Source organism: Antennarius striatus, chromosome 18 (assembly GCF_040054535.1).
Source record: "Antennarius striatus isolate MH-2024 chromosome 18, ASM4005453v1, whole genome shotgun sequence".
In the NCBI taxonomy this organism is placed as follows: Eukaryota; Metazoa; Chordata; class Actinopteri; order Lophiiformes; family Antennariidae; genus Antennarius; species Antennarius striatus.
The window spans coordinates 5342960-5356577 of NC_090793.1; the positions used below are offsets into that span (position 1 = coordinate 5342960).

A 13618-nucleotide genomic window follows, 5' to 3' on the forward strand; every position below is an offset into this window, starting at 1 on the left:
AGAATTTTGAGTAACTCACGTCTCTGTTTCCAAGGTACATTACAAACATGTCCGCCTTCTCTCTGATTTGTCTGCGCCGGCGTCTTCCGTCTCCTCTGCCTTCAGGTCTCTGCAGAGACAGAGACAATGCCGTGTAGGCCTTCAGGTCCTCCAGGTCCTTTGGCGTACGCAGCTCTACATGGCCGTCCCCTGTGAACTTCATCGGGATCGCAATCTGGAGGAATGATGTTAAAAGATATTTAGATGACCTGTCACGGAAAGAAATCCATCCGTGCATGGACAGCTTTACAAAGCAGGATTTTTACCCTATTGGCTGCATCCCGGGCTTGATCTATGAGCGCTTTGATTTTTTTGATGTTGTCAGTTATGTTGTTGATGGAGGAGAACTGCGAGGTCAAGTTCTCCACCGCTGAGATCCTGTCATTCAGTGATGGGATGGTTTTCCACAAATGCTTCACTGCAAGCGAAATGTATGCGAAAAAAATTATTTTGGACTATAGAGACATCTAATGTGTTGAAAGATGTATTCAAAATCTCACCTGTCTTGTTGACATCATCCAACATCTTGTTCAGATTGGAGTCTGTAGGAGTGACTTTAATCTGTTCAATTTCCTTATTGATGTCATTCAGTTTATCCATAGTTTGGTGAGCCGTGTCATTGGCTGAAGCTGCCTTCTTCTTGGCATCATTGATCATGTTACTAATGTCGTCTGATTTGAAGAAGTTTAAAGAAGAAATTAGAACTCCATAGTCATAGATGAATATCATGCTAACTTAGTGGCTCTACCTCTCGTCATGGTATTTAGGTGGTTCTGTGAGTCAAATAGGTCTTTGTGAAGAACTTTCTTCTGCTGGGACGCATTCACCAGGCGCTTTTTTAGATCAGTAAGGTTATCTGCAGCATCTACCAATCGATAAAAAGAAAATTTAAATGACTAATGTTTTTGGATTATTTTAAATGTAAGTGATGCAATGCAAATGCAAGCCGACTTGCCTTTCAGCTCTCGAGCCACATCATTTGCATTCTGTACAAGGTCTTCACCAGTCTCTTTCATTTGTTTTGCTTTTTCTGTCAGCTTCTCATCTATTATATTCTATAGAAAGAAAAACCCATTTAACTTTAGTTAAAGGAAATCCTGAAATTTAGTTAAATATTTAATTAATATGACATGATGCCAATTTTGTACAGTTAGCTATTGGTTAAAGTATTATGTCTGTTGCTTACGTTCAAAGCGTTGTCTGCTGCAACATTTGCAGCATTAGCTGCAGCCTCCGCAGCCTTGACTGCATCAGTGATGTTCTTGTAGACATCAATAGCATCTTTGGCATTACGGACTTCAGGACGTCCACTTACATTCCTTACAGCACTGCAATTCACAACAGCATGAGAGGAAAAGACAGCAGTACAGTACAGTAAAATACAGTATCACATTCAAGTTAGACTTATACCAGTGTTTCCATGAATGAGACTCAGGTTAGACTGAGCTTGTGTGTCTTTACTGTGTGCACAAAAGACCTACTCTTCAAGGTAATTTGCCAGCTTGTCAAGGTTCTTAGCATGTTCCTCTGCAGCCACCACCAAGGGCTCCTTGGCCGCTGCCCTTGAAATATCATTCACCTTCTTGGTCAAGTTGCTTTTGGCACCATTCAGCTGTGCTGCCAAATGTTCGTATTCCTATGGAGGAGAAGTAAAGAAGACCAGAGTTAAGTTATTTATAAGAGCAGGAAATTCCATTTACCTCACCTCAGGGCACGGTGAACAGAAAACGCAGATCATTATCTGTATAGACATGTTAGGACATGAGTGCTCGCTGGTTTGGCATCAGAGATCAGGCCATGTATTATTACTTTTTTACAGTGTGTCCAATTTGTTTGGTTCACAAAAAAAAAGCAGCAGAAGGCATTACGTTTACAGCAAATAATTTTATGTGAGGAACACTCAGTTTTTCAAGAGTACCTTTTTGCTGTCGGACAGCATTTTCACCAAATCCTCTGTTTTCCTTAGCTCATCCTCTGACATGGATATTTGGTCCTCGACCGTCTTACGCTCCTTTTTCAAATTGTCGATGCGTTTCTGTAGGAGTTCAAGAAAGTTTGAATTAAACCCAACTATTACTGTGGCATGTTGTTTCCATTAAACAAACAAGCTACATGTTTCTCATAAATTATTAACTATTTGTGAGTCAATACCTGCAGATCTCCCAGTGCCTGAGAGCTGACTGTGTTTTGGGCGTTGGCTTTCCTCAGGAAGTCAGTTGCCTCCTTCAGAGCCTTGTCCAGATCGTTTAGCTTGGTCTCGTAGTCCTTCAGGAGACCCCGAATCTTCTCTGCTGCTGACTCATTTTCATCAGACTGCTTACTTATGTTAGCCTTGATATTGTCTAGCACTAAATAACAGAAGAGAAAGTTAACGTCCATTTTTTTAAATGAACAACTGTGGAAGAAAAGAGGAATTTATGCTGAGTAAATACGGACAAGCTAACTTACATTTCTTGGCCACATCTCTCTCTTTCTCTGCAGCTGTTTTCTGAGGAGTGAAATCCCTATTCTCCATCTCCTTCACCATGCGCTGTGCATCTTTCAGCATTTTATCCAGGTTTTCGTTGGGCACCATGTCGCCACTAGTGACCGACTCCTTCAGTTGATCTAGAAGGGCTTCAAACACACAAAAGCAACAAACAAAAAAACATTAAATCTAGTAAATACTTAAGTTCCGATAGTTGGTGCTGTTTTAGCACAAATACAGAAAACAGAATGTAGAACATTATCTTAAGACACTAAAAAGCAGTTTTAGTTCATTTACCTTTGATTTTTTTGATAATGTTTTCAATGTCAGAGTCAAGATCTTTTGCCCTTTTGTGAGTCTTTTCGACATCTTGCACTGCCTTTTTAGCATCCGCAGCCATTCTGTGTGTCTAAATAAATACAAACCCACAAAACACATTTACATGCATCACATATGTAAACTTTTAATTGCATGTCTGTACTTCAATATGGTGTACTCTACCTTGTCCTGAAGAGAGACAACATCATCTGAGAGATTGCTTGTATTCTCCTCCAGTTGACTGACTCTGGACTTTTGAGCATCGATGGCAGAAGCAAATTTGTTCACAAAAATCTGCAAAAAGCAAACATGGATATCAATGTGCAAAAAGGCAACAGTAGGTTTTTAGCTAATTGCTTTGTGTCTCATTAATGCAAACTAAAGTGAGATGCAATCCTGGCCTATGATGGGACAAAATTGGCAGTGGGGTGGCAGTGGCTCAGCGGTAGAACGGGTGGTAGAGCGGGTCGTCCAACGTTCCCAAGATCGGCGGTTCAATTCCCGCTCCCGTCCAGCCACCTTGGAGTGTGAGCTGACAGTGGGAAGTGTCAGCTCGCCTCCTGATAATTGCTGAGGCGCCCTTGAGCAAGGTACCATCCCCCTTACAAGTTGCTCATTAGGGGCACACCACACAGGAGCTGCCTGCCGCTCTGCCTATCCCACACTGCATGCCTACAGGCCCCTTAAGTGTGAGTGTTGCAGGGCCTGTACACACTATATATGCATGACTTAGAACTAACAGTGTGAACTAAAGTGTGCAAATAATTTCTCTTCAAGGATCATATATATTAAAAAAAAGGATCCACTGACTGTCTTCTCAGTGGGGATCCGTTCCATACTTTTAGTGTGTATGTATAGAAGAAACAGACAAGTGCAGACTGAATCATTAATTGTGCCAATGACGCTACACTGAGAGTTTTGCAAAATTTCCTGGCATTTGTTTACAATAAATCTATGCGTTGTTTAAATATCTGTAATATCTGTACCCTTAATAGTTAAAGTGAAGTGTTACCTTGGTGTCTGACACACCCTTTTCCAGGTTCTTCAGCCTGTCCTTAGAGGAGGCGCTGGCAGTGGCATTGTCCAGTTGAAACTTGATCCTTTCCAGGTCATCATCCAGCATCTCCAGATCATGTAATAAAGTCTGGGAACAATTATCACACTCTGGAATATAAAAGAGAATTGGATCAGCACAAGTCACACATTAATGTGAGTCACAGTGCCAGAACCTTTTTTGTCAATTCACCTTCGCAGTGGTCATCGGTGTTTGTGTCTCCTGGCTCTAATGTGTTCTTGCAAACTGCAGAAACAGTTTGTTTAAATGTAATTCATGTTTGTATGTAAACATTTTGAATGACTGTCTGAGATGAATTAATTAAATACTGGGTTAAGGTATAGTTGAACCAAGAATCTAACCTCCAGTCTTGGGATCACAGTTGTTACCATTGCCATTGCAATTACAGGGCTGACACTTTCCTCCCAGTGTCAGTGGATCGCCATAGTAACCCGGAGCACAGCTGTAGAAAAGAAATAAGAAAGAGAATTAGGCAAACCAAAAATAAGCTCACAACAATCAGAACAGGCAGTATGAGTCCACACTGACCTCTCACATTTGTCTCCAGTGTAGCCAGCTCTGCATATACACTGGAAATCACCAAATACTTCTCTGCAGCCTATTGCAAAACTACACATTGATGCAGAGATTACAATTTTATTCTTAACATACTTATTCTCATTTAATTATAGTGTAGCTGTTCCTTTTTCACTCACCTGTTTCCAGGCAAGCTGAATGGGCATGGACAAACTCTGCATCTTCTCAGAGCTGCACTTCCATAATATCCGTCTATGCAGCGTTCACATCTATCCCCGGCTGTGTTGAACTTACAATTCTGAAAATGCAGAGACACATGAAATGAACCTCTTGTTAACCATTGGTGGAGAACGCAGCACAACACTGAACAGAGAATGATTTCAAACAAAAATGTCTGAAATCAATGTGTTCTGGTCATGCGTGTCAATGCGGCTTTGCAAGGAAGTTGATCTTTATGTTCTTTGCACGCACACACACACACACACACACACACACACACACACACACACACACACACACACACACACACACACACACACACACACACACACACACACACACACACACACACACACACATGCTCACAAACACGTCTGGTCCTGACAATCTTGCATGCGACAGAGATGAACATTTCCAAACCTGTTGAAAGGCTCATTATCCCACAAAGGAGAATGAGCAAGAGGCAAACCATAACAGGAAACCTAATCAAATTATGTTTTTGATGTTGTGATATTAAAAATGTAAATCTATGGGGATTGAAGCCAGAAGTCTAGACTCTTTTTGCATCCCTGTGATCATTACTACATTAAGGGAGGTTAAGGGAATGTGTGTTTCTGACCAGGCATCTCCCCGAGTTCTCTTCACACTCATCAGCAAGACCTCCGCACTCGCAGGGAACACATCGGCCCAAGAAAGGTCCCTGACCATCTCTGTAGTAACCAGGAGCACATTTCTGGAAAAGAAAATCATAAAGATATGATTACCTAACTTGAAATTGTTGCCCAAAATTTCATTACTCCTGTATAAGTATATTTCATTTAAATAGCAACCTCCTATGAGAACAGTGATGTTCTCCCAACTCACAACAGAGAAAAAAACTTTTGATGGATTAAACAAGTACACAGTATTATTTTTTCTTCATCTCTTAAAAAAAAAAAGGTTTATCACAATGATGTAACAAGAAATCATGCTTTTTGGTTTTCCTGTAATCACAATTATGATTGGTATAAATATGTAATTCCTCATACATCTCAAATATATATCCTATGTTATGATATTATTCCTCTGCAATAACATAAAAAAAATACTAACATCCACTGCAGTTTAGTTGAAGTTTTAAACTGGGAATACAATTTTAATTTAGTTTTCCCAAACACATTAATGTTTTCAGAGATTTTGCATCATTCAAAGAAGACTAACTACACTCTCAAACAGCACTTCTACTTTGTGTCATCAAATGTAAGCATTTGCAGAGCACACTGAAGTAATGAACTTCACCCTAACTTCACCTCATTATCAGCACTGGCGAGCAAAAGGGCACCCTTTTACTTTAAGAGATAAAGTCGCAACAGTCCACGCCTGAGATGTTGAGAACACCATAAATATCTCTTCAGCAAGTGAAAATATTTTTTACCTGAATCTGAGCACTGGAATCACTGTCATTCACAGAGGGGTAGTGAACTCCCTGTCCACTGTCATGTACCGAGGGATGGCGTAGTGCCTGGCTACCGTCATCGTTCACTGAGAGATACATTATCTCCTGAGTTCCCTGATCGTGAACTGAAGGATACTGTATCCTCTGAGCCCATCTTTCGTGATGCCTTGCATGGCGAGGTCTCTCTCCTGGCTTGTAGGGCCTGTGGCTGGCATGGCAAAGTGCAACCAACATCCAGCATAGCAGGATCTGCAGCAAAACCCCCATGCACTGTGGCCTATCCATACGTGTATATGGCATTCCTAGAATTTAGTCTGTGTGAAATAAGGCTTCCCTCGCCTCTTCCTCAGGCTCTTAAGCACACACACCTCATACTTACACACACGCACGCAAAAGAGGACACGCCCTATGCCCTACCTGAGACAGTCTTACAGATCAGTGTATATGCGCACAAGCACACACATGTAAGGGATTAGATGCTGGCACTCTCACCTCTTCTCTCTTTCTAGTGTATGCAAGCATTTACAGCTTTAAATGTAACATGTAATGTACATTTGACAGTCTATGAAAATATGACAGTCGAATGTAGACACACACACACATAAAATAAAATATTTAATTCATTATTTATTAGTAGTCCATAAGAATTTGTATATATGAATGTGTGTCTGTGTGCACTTTAAAACCGTGGTTACACAACTTGTGTGACTGAACAGAAAGTCAGACCTCTCCAGACAACAAACTCACCAATGAATCATCCTTTTCAAACACGCAACAGACACCACTTTGTGACACAACAGAAACATACACCCTGTAGGAGTACTGGGTGAACACACTCAAGGTTATGAATAACAGCATGTTTGCTAACTACCACACCTCACGCGTCAGGACACGGCACTTTATCATGTAGCCTTTGGGCACACAATGAAACACTCCCAGTCACATAAAATAAAAAGAGAGGTATCAGCAACCATGGCAACAGTCCTCACTAAGAACATTTTAAATTTTTAATCTTTTTACTCTTTTCCTATAAATGGTTGTATTTCATGGATAAAACCACATTAAAGAAGTTCAAGTGAAGGTTTTAGAGCAGCTACATCACATTCCTCACCACCACTGGGTTTCCATGAGCTACAGTGATTGTAGCTGCTAAAATCACAAATAACTCAGCCTGGGGTGAGACAATTTGTCTGCACAGTTCCCTCTGATGAGGAATTTTTCCTTTAAGAAATGGGTGCGGTGCTCGGTTCAGGCATGTCAGAACACCCCTAAAAATATGAGGACATCCAGCTCCTTAAAGATGATAAGATGCCTCTTCAGTCACCACCTTGCCCCACCCTGATTTTTAGCTCCTGTTTGTTCAAACAAATACAGTGATAATTTATTTTTCCACCTTTTCACCATATTTACTACACGTTCAACTACACATACATGCAGAGTTTAGGTATCTTTATGAAGTATAAAAATTGTATTTTGATGACATCAGTAATACCAAAGTTTTATTTCCAAATAAAACAGGATTCATTGACATGCTAACCTTTTAATGATGTCATACTTGAGATTGTTTTTTGATGTATCTCAGAGAGCGAGATAAATATCAAACGTGTCAAGGGGTTCCTGACTCCTCACCTCACAGGAATCTCCAGTGTACTGAGGAGGGCAGGAGCAAACTTCCACAGTGTATGCGGGGCTACCACTCCCAGTGTCTGTTGCTTCCTCCAGGCCCACCTCCCCTAAGCTGAGCCGCTGGCTCTGAGAGAAGTACAGGGCTCGGATCTTCAACCCAACCAGACCAGCCAGGACCATCATCAGTTCCTGTCTGGAGACAGGGCTGTTGGTGATGGCGTGGCGCCAGTTTCTCTGCAAAGCACACAACACTTATTTTAATATTGATAATGAGACATCTAAAAGGGAGAATGTTTTCTAAAAGTCAACTCACATTTAAATTTCCCAGTCTGGGATAATTCTATCTATCTATCTATCAATCTATTGAGACACAATAAGAAGATTATGTCCAAACTTTGTAAAATATTTATGGTCCACTAAGGTTGAATAAAAAAGGCTACGGTGGAGAACACTGCTAATCTAGCACGACTGTCATAATGAAAATTCCATTTTTACCAAAAAAAACAACAACTTAGTAAAACACTTTTAAAACTTCAGTCTAAGTGGGTACTTTGTGGTGTAGCCTTGAGCTGTCAGTGAAATTTATGAGCTGGTGTGTACTTTACCTCCAAGAGCTGGACTCTGCCCTGATACAGCCTATCTGTAAGAGGGACTTGAGGAGCCATGTGGATCAAGGTCATATCCTGACCCTAAGGAGGAATGTTGAAATTGATAAATTATGTGTATTTTTATAGAGGTCTGAAGGTGAAGAAATCTGTAGCACTACACACAGACAGCACAACATCAGGTCTTCTTCCCATGAGATTCATGCCCTCACTGGGAATCCCAAAGGATTTGGATTGGTAGGTGAGGAAACCCCCGTAAGACGAAATCTAAGATGAATAGAAAAATAAAAGTAGACAACTGTAAAGACTGTATATCAAGAATTTTCAGTAATGAAAGGTGGGTCAACACTTAAAGAAAGTAATGAGTATCTTAAATTAAAAAGCGTAGTGAATATTGAGTGTTATTTCAATATTAACTTTAAAAGATAACATTTTGCCTCTGAGCACGGTGTGAATTAACGATTTATCAACCAGTCTTTTTTCCATTTATCATGATGTTCTCTGCTTTTTGAACTTACTCGGTTCCCCAGATAGGATGACGGTGCCGCCCAGTGCAAAGACTTAACTGTGGACGGAAGGTCTTGGATATCTGCCAGCATGGTGTGACTGGCGGTGTTCAACACAGAGGAAACCTCCTTCTGGTCAGAGGTTTCCAAACGCCAATCCTGCATCTCCACAAACTAATAACGGGAACAATTTCTGGGTTAAAGCAGAGAATACATCTTAAAATGTTCAGTGATCTCAATCCTTTAATAATCCCCATAGGGTAATTACTTTCTTTTACTCCATTTTACTCCAAATAGTCACTTGTATGTGTGTGTATATATATATATATATATATACATACATACACACACATATATATAGTTTGTGTACGGGCCTGTAATATATACATAGTGGTGAGCGGCATGCTGCTCTCACCATGAGTAGCTTGTAGGGGGGATGGTGCCTTTCTCACGGACAACTCAGCAATGCTCAGGAGGTGAACTGGCACCTCTCACTACCAGTTTACAATCTAAATGTTTTGGCCCACACAGGTCTTGAGCTGGTGACCCTCCGGTCCCCAGTCCAGGACTTAGTGGACTGAGCTACTGCCATCCCCAAATAGATATAACAAATGCACTGAGATCTTGTTGCTGTCTTGAAGTTCTCACGCCTCGGTTCTCTTGAGACAATGGCATGGTTCCCCTCAAAACTACTATCATTCATGAGGTTTGGAAGATTTGACGTTTCCACAAACATGTAGGAACAAAACAGCGACCACACCTTCCCCCTGTGTTTGCTGGAGCTGTGACACTGGTTAGTGGCTCCGAAACAGAAGCAGGTGATGCAGCCAAGAGGGTTGAAAGGATCGAAATAGAAGGAGCCTTCCTCACAAGTATCACACTTGACGCCAGCAACATTTCTCTGCCAACATGAAAGCAATAATAAAGATATTCAAAGCAACAACACCCCAAGCAATTGAAAATGGGTTTTTCATATTATCAATGTGATAAAATTAAAGTCACCTTGCAGAGACACCTCCCCGTGTCTGAATGACACACATCAGATGTGACACCACCTTGGTTGCAGTCACAAGGAATGCAATCAGGGAAGCCATAATAACCCGCAGCACAGCGATCACACTGTCGGCCCCCAATCCTAGGCTTGCAGCTGCATAAGAATGCACATAAAAGCTCAAAAGTTGTCAGTAGTAGTCAGTAGGTTTTATAGTTGACAACAATAACATGGCTTATTGAGGCATATTGTATTCATTCAGGATGAACATAAGGAAAAGCATGATAATACATCTATACCAGTGGTTCTTAACCTTGTTGAAGGTACCGAACCCTGCTAGTTTCATATGCTCACTCAACTCTTCTTTAGTAATAAAAAAAAAAGTTGTTTTTTTTCAAATTTAAGACGGAAGTATATGTTTTACTGGTGTATTTAATGAATTGTGCATTGATCTCACCATTTTCAAAGAACAAAACCAAGACAGTGCATCAACTCACATTAAATGACCTGCCTGCAAATCACTGTGACTTCTGCTGTTGTTATTGAGAGACTAGTTCAGATATGCATGGCTTCACCTTGCCAAGTACTATTCTTATGTCATTTTCACAGAAAAGTCTGTTTCTTTTGTTTTCCATGCAGCTTCAAGAAGTGTTCCTTTATTTTTGCCAGTGCAAGACTAGAGTTGCTCAGCTTGTCATTGCAAATCATGCAGAACGCTGACTCCCATCATGTTCCGTTAGACAGTACATGTAAATTCACGTTGCACATATTCGTCCGACTACTTTCTTTCTTTTGCTCAACATAGTTATTATGAATTAAAATACTAAGAAAGCAATCAGATGACGTACCATCATGACAGGCATAAATCGACTACTGGGTGAGAAAAATCCCATGTAGCACAGGTAGGCTAATCGATGTACCGTGATCACCTGCAGCCAATGATGGCTAAGGGGGGCGTGTCATCACGAATTGACACGAAGTGTCAAATGTACACAGTGATTTGCGTATGTTCAGCAAAAACACCCGACACACGATGTGTTGGGTGTTTTGTCTTGAGCTCCGTCTCCGCCGAACCCCTGAGACCGACTCAACGAACCCCTAGGGTTCGATCAAACCCAGGTTAAGAACCACTGATCTAGACTGATTGAATGATGTGTGGCACGGTGGCATGGTGCACTGTTGCGTCACAGTTCCGGGTTTGAGTCCTGCTCGGTGTGGTGTTTGTATGTTTTTCCTCCTGTCTGCATGGGTTCTCTCTGGGCTCTCCGGCTTTGTCCAAAAACATACAATTTAGGTGAAGTGGTCATCCTAAATTGTCCGTAGGTGTGAGTGTGTGCGTGAGTAGATGTTTGTCTTCCAAGTGGCTCTGCAGTACACTGGCGTTGTGCTCAGAGTATCCCCCCACCTCTCGCCCACAAGTCAGCTGGGATAGGCTCCAGCAATCTCCATTACCCACAATAAGTGGAACAAGCGGTAGAAAATGAACGAATGTTTGCTTGAATGACACATCTCCAACATAAAGACAAACCCCCCTGCTTGATAAGCTTTCCACTGAATGTTGTACTTTCCACTTACCTGCACTGTCCGGTGACGCGGTCACAGTCAGGTCCTGCATTGGTTTTGATGCCGTTAAGAGAGCATTCACAGCCCTCACAGCCATGTAAAGGGTGGTAGCTGAAGGTTTGATCCTGACACACATCACAGGCCGGTTTGACAGTCTGAGAGGGGCAAATACAGCTTCCTGTTACCTCATCACACAGCCGCTGGCCACACTCACATGCTGCAGAATGAAAAGAAATGGGTTTGCATTTAGACTAATAAATTTCAAATTCATACCTTCACTAAGGCCCAATCATTTCTTTGAAGTTAGTTTAATTGGCTGCCCACCAGTCCCAGATGTTTTCAGATCATACTTGTGCTATGGCATTTATTAGAATGTCACCGTGTAATTTTTGATGAAGCATTGTAGGCTGTATTGCAGCCCATTATTGGGGTCAAACTCTACCTATCCAAAAACAAGAAGTCATTCGGAAATGTTGAGTTATCCTGTAAACTGACCAACAAACAAACAGACAAACAGACTCCAACAGAAACATCACCTCCTTGGTGGAAGACTTTGCAGGCTGAAAAACTGAGAAACACTGTAACAGAACAGGAAGCAGTACCAGTTACTCACGTCTGCAGTAGGGGAATCCAAAGTATCCCGTGGCACACTTCGTGCATTGACGACCAATGACGTGCTCCCTGCAGGCACACTGCCCACCAACAGGGTCACAAGCAGTCCCCATTGAGCCAGACTTGTCACAGTCGCAAGCCAGAGCTCCATCATTATAGGCTGCTGCAAGAGAGCGGGAAGAGTCTCTGCAGAACTGAGGGGATGTTCTTGGGCTAAGAAGAAAGACCAAAACAGTTTCAAATACAGATGTGGTTCATATTTCACAATCACAGCTAGGGGGAATCATTTTCCAAAATGTTCACAATTTCTATACTGTAAAAGTGGTGTGCTGGTGAATATATCAAACAAAGGACAAGTATATCCTAGATCTTAAGAGAGAATACCTGTAGCTTATATAAACATGAACCAACATTGAAGCACCACTTAAAATGGATTTGATTTGATACCTACTCTATATAGAAACCTTCTCGTCCACACTGTTGAACGAAAACTTCAGATTTATCCAGAAGCTTCTCTTTCAAGAGATCTGGAGTGTAACTGCTATCAGGAACCACCATGATATAATCCTGTGCATAAAAAAAAACCAAATGATAAAATCCTGTCACGGGGGAATATAGCTTTGGTTTGTTTTGTGCTTGTAGCATTTATTATCAGTGTTATGACCAGATAAACTGAGTCTTAAAATGTTTTAACTGCATTTTTTGTTTACTTTTAACTGAAGAAGGAAAAGTAAAGCGAAAAGCAGGGAAGCAAAGTAAACCCTGACCCCTAATACAGAAGCAGGAAGCTGGGTTTTATTAAGCAGTGTTTATCGTTGTTCGGAATATGGCATAACGCTGTGGAGAAACAGCATCAGCAGACCAAAAACCTGAACTACTGTAATATAACAGAGTTGGTTTTTTTTATGTTTTTGTTGTTACATTCTGACTTAATTCAGCAGGGAAACACAATACAAATAAATCATATCAACCACAGACCAGAATTAGTGTCTTCATTGCTGGCACAGTCAGAGTGACGATGGGCTGCTGCCGAGAATTCAGATTCAAATCAAAGACAATGTGCCCATTGGTGATCACAACTTCCCTGCAGCCTGAGACCGCGGGGCAGAAGGAGGCATTTATTGAACCTACAAGAGAAATTGAAGTATTCATGCTGACCCCAAAAAAAGGGGTAGAAAATTCAACATGCAGGTCGATAGTCGGTCCCAAAAGTCATATGTCTTATGTAGCCATGAGCCTGTGGACCTCATCTGCTGTGAAGGGGAAATTGTCCTCTACTTGAAAAGGGTCATTTCTATTCTTATATCCGAATGGAAGTAACTTAATTTTATGAGAAGAGAGTAAATTAACGGGTTTTAAGACACTCACCCTTCAATTCATGGCCCGTATGGACTTGCACATCGACAGGGAATGACGTATGATCAGGTTGATGATAATGTACCACAATTACATATCTGCCCTTGAGGGGCACCTCGGAAGTAAAAGAGATCTCCGTCTTGAAAAAAATATGAGAGGGAAGCCTTAGTGTCACACAGTTGAGCTGAAGTTTAAAGTCAACGTCAGGCTGATAAAGACTCACAGTCCCAGTAGAAGGTTCCAGAACGTCCAGAAATTGCTCAACAAGGTTAGGTTAGTGAAGACAGTTT

General features: G+C 41.3%; 1 protein-coding gene across 2 annotated transcripts in view; it reads right to left on the reverse strand.

Annotated features, from left to right (window-relative positions):
* The window catches only part of LOC137611922 (laminin subunit alpha-3-like), an 80858-nt gene that overhangs the window by 32823 nt on the left and 34417 nt on the right, over positions 1–13618 (reverse strand). For both annotated transcript variants that reach the window (XM_068340088.1, XM_068340087.1), the window contains exons 29-57: positions 13341–13467; positions 12951–13099; positions 12424–12539; positions 11974–12185; positions 11373–11577; positions 9809–9953; positions 9567–9707; positions 8819–8980; positions 8466–8567; positions 8301–8384; positions 7699–7929; positions 5254–5367; positions 4595–4713; positions 4428–4508; positions 4241–4341; positions 4071–4124; positions 3837–3988; positions 3008–3118; positions 2804–2915; positions 2488–2655; positions 2191–2387; positions 1958–2074; positions 1521–1675; positions 1226–1367; positions 995–1094; positions 788–904; positions 540–710; positions 306–457; positions 20–214 (exon numbers count right to left, since the gene is read on the reverse strand). In XM_068340088.1, coding sequence (XP_068196189.1) covers positions 20–214; positions 306–457; positions 540–710; positions 788–904; positions 995–1094; positions 1226–1367; positions 1521–1675; positions 1958–2074; positions 2191–2387; positions 2488–2655; positions 2804–2915; positions 3008–3118; positions 3837–3988; positions 4071–4124; positions 4241–4341; positions 4428–4508; positions 4595–4713; positions 5254–5367; positions 7699–7929; positions 8301–8384; positions 8466–8567; positions 8819–8980; positions 9567–9707; positions 9809–9953; positions 11373–11577; positions 11974–12185; positions 12424–12539; positions 12951–13099; positions 13341–13467 — 4032 coding nt within the window. The remainder of the gene's footprint in view (positions 1–19; positions 215–305; positions 458–539; positions 711–787; positions 905–994; positions 1095–1225; positions 1368–1520; positions 1676–1957; positions 2075–2190; positions 2388–2487; positions 2656–2803; positions 2916–3007; positions 3119–3836; positions 3989–4070; positions 4125–4240; positions 4342–4427; positions 4509–4594; positions 4714–5253; positions 5368–7698; positions 7930–8300; positions 8385–8465; positions 8568–8818; positions 8981–9566; positions 9708–9808; positions 9954–11372; positions 11578–11973; positions 12186–12423; positions 12540–12950; positions 13100–13340; positions 13468–13618) is intronic.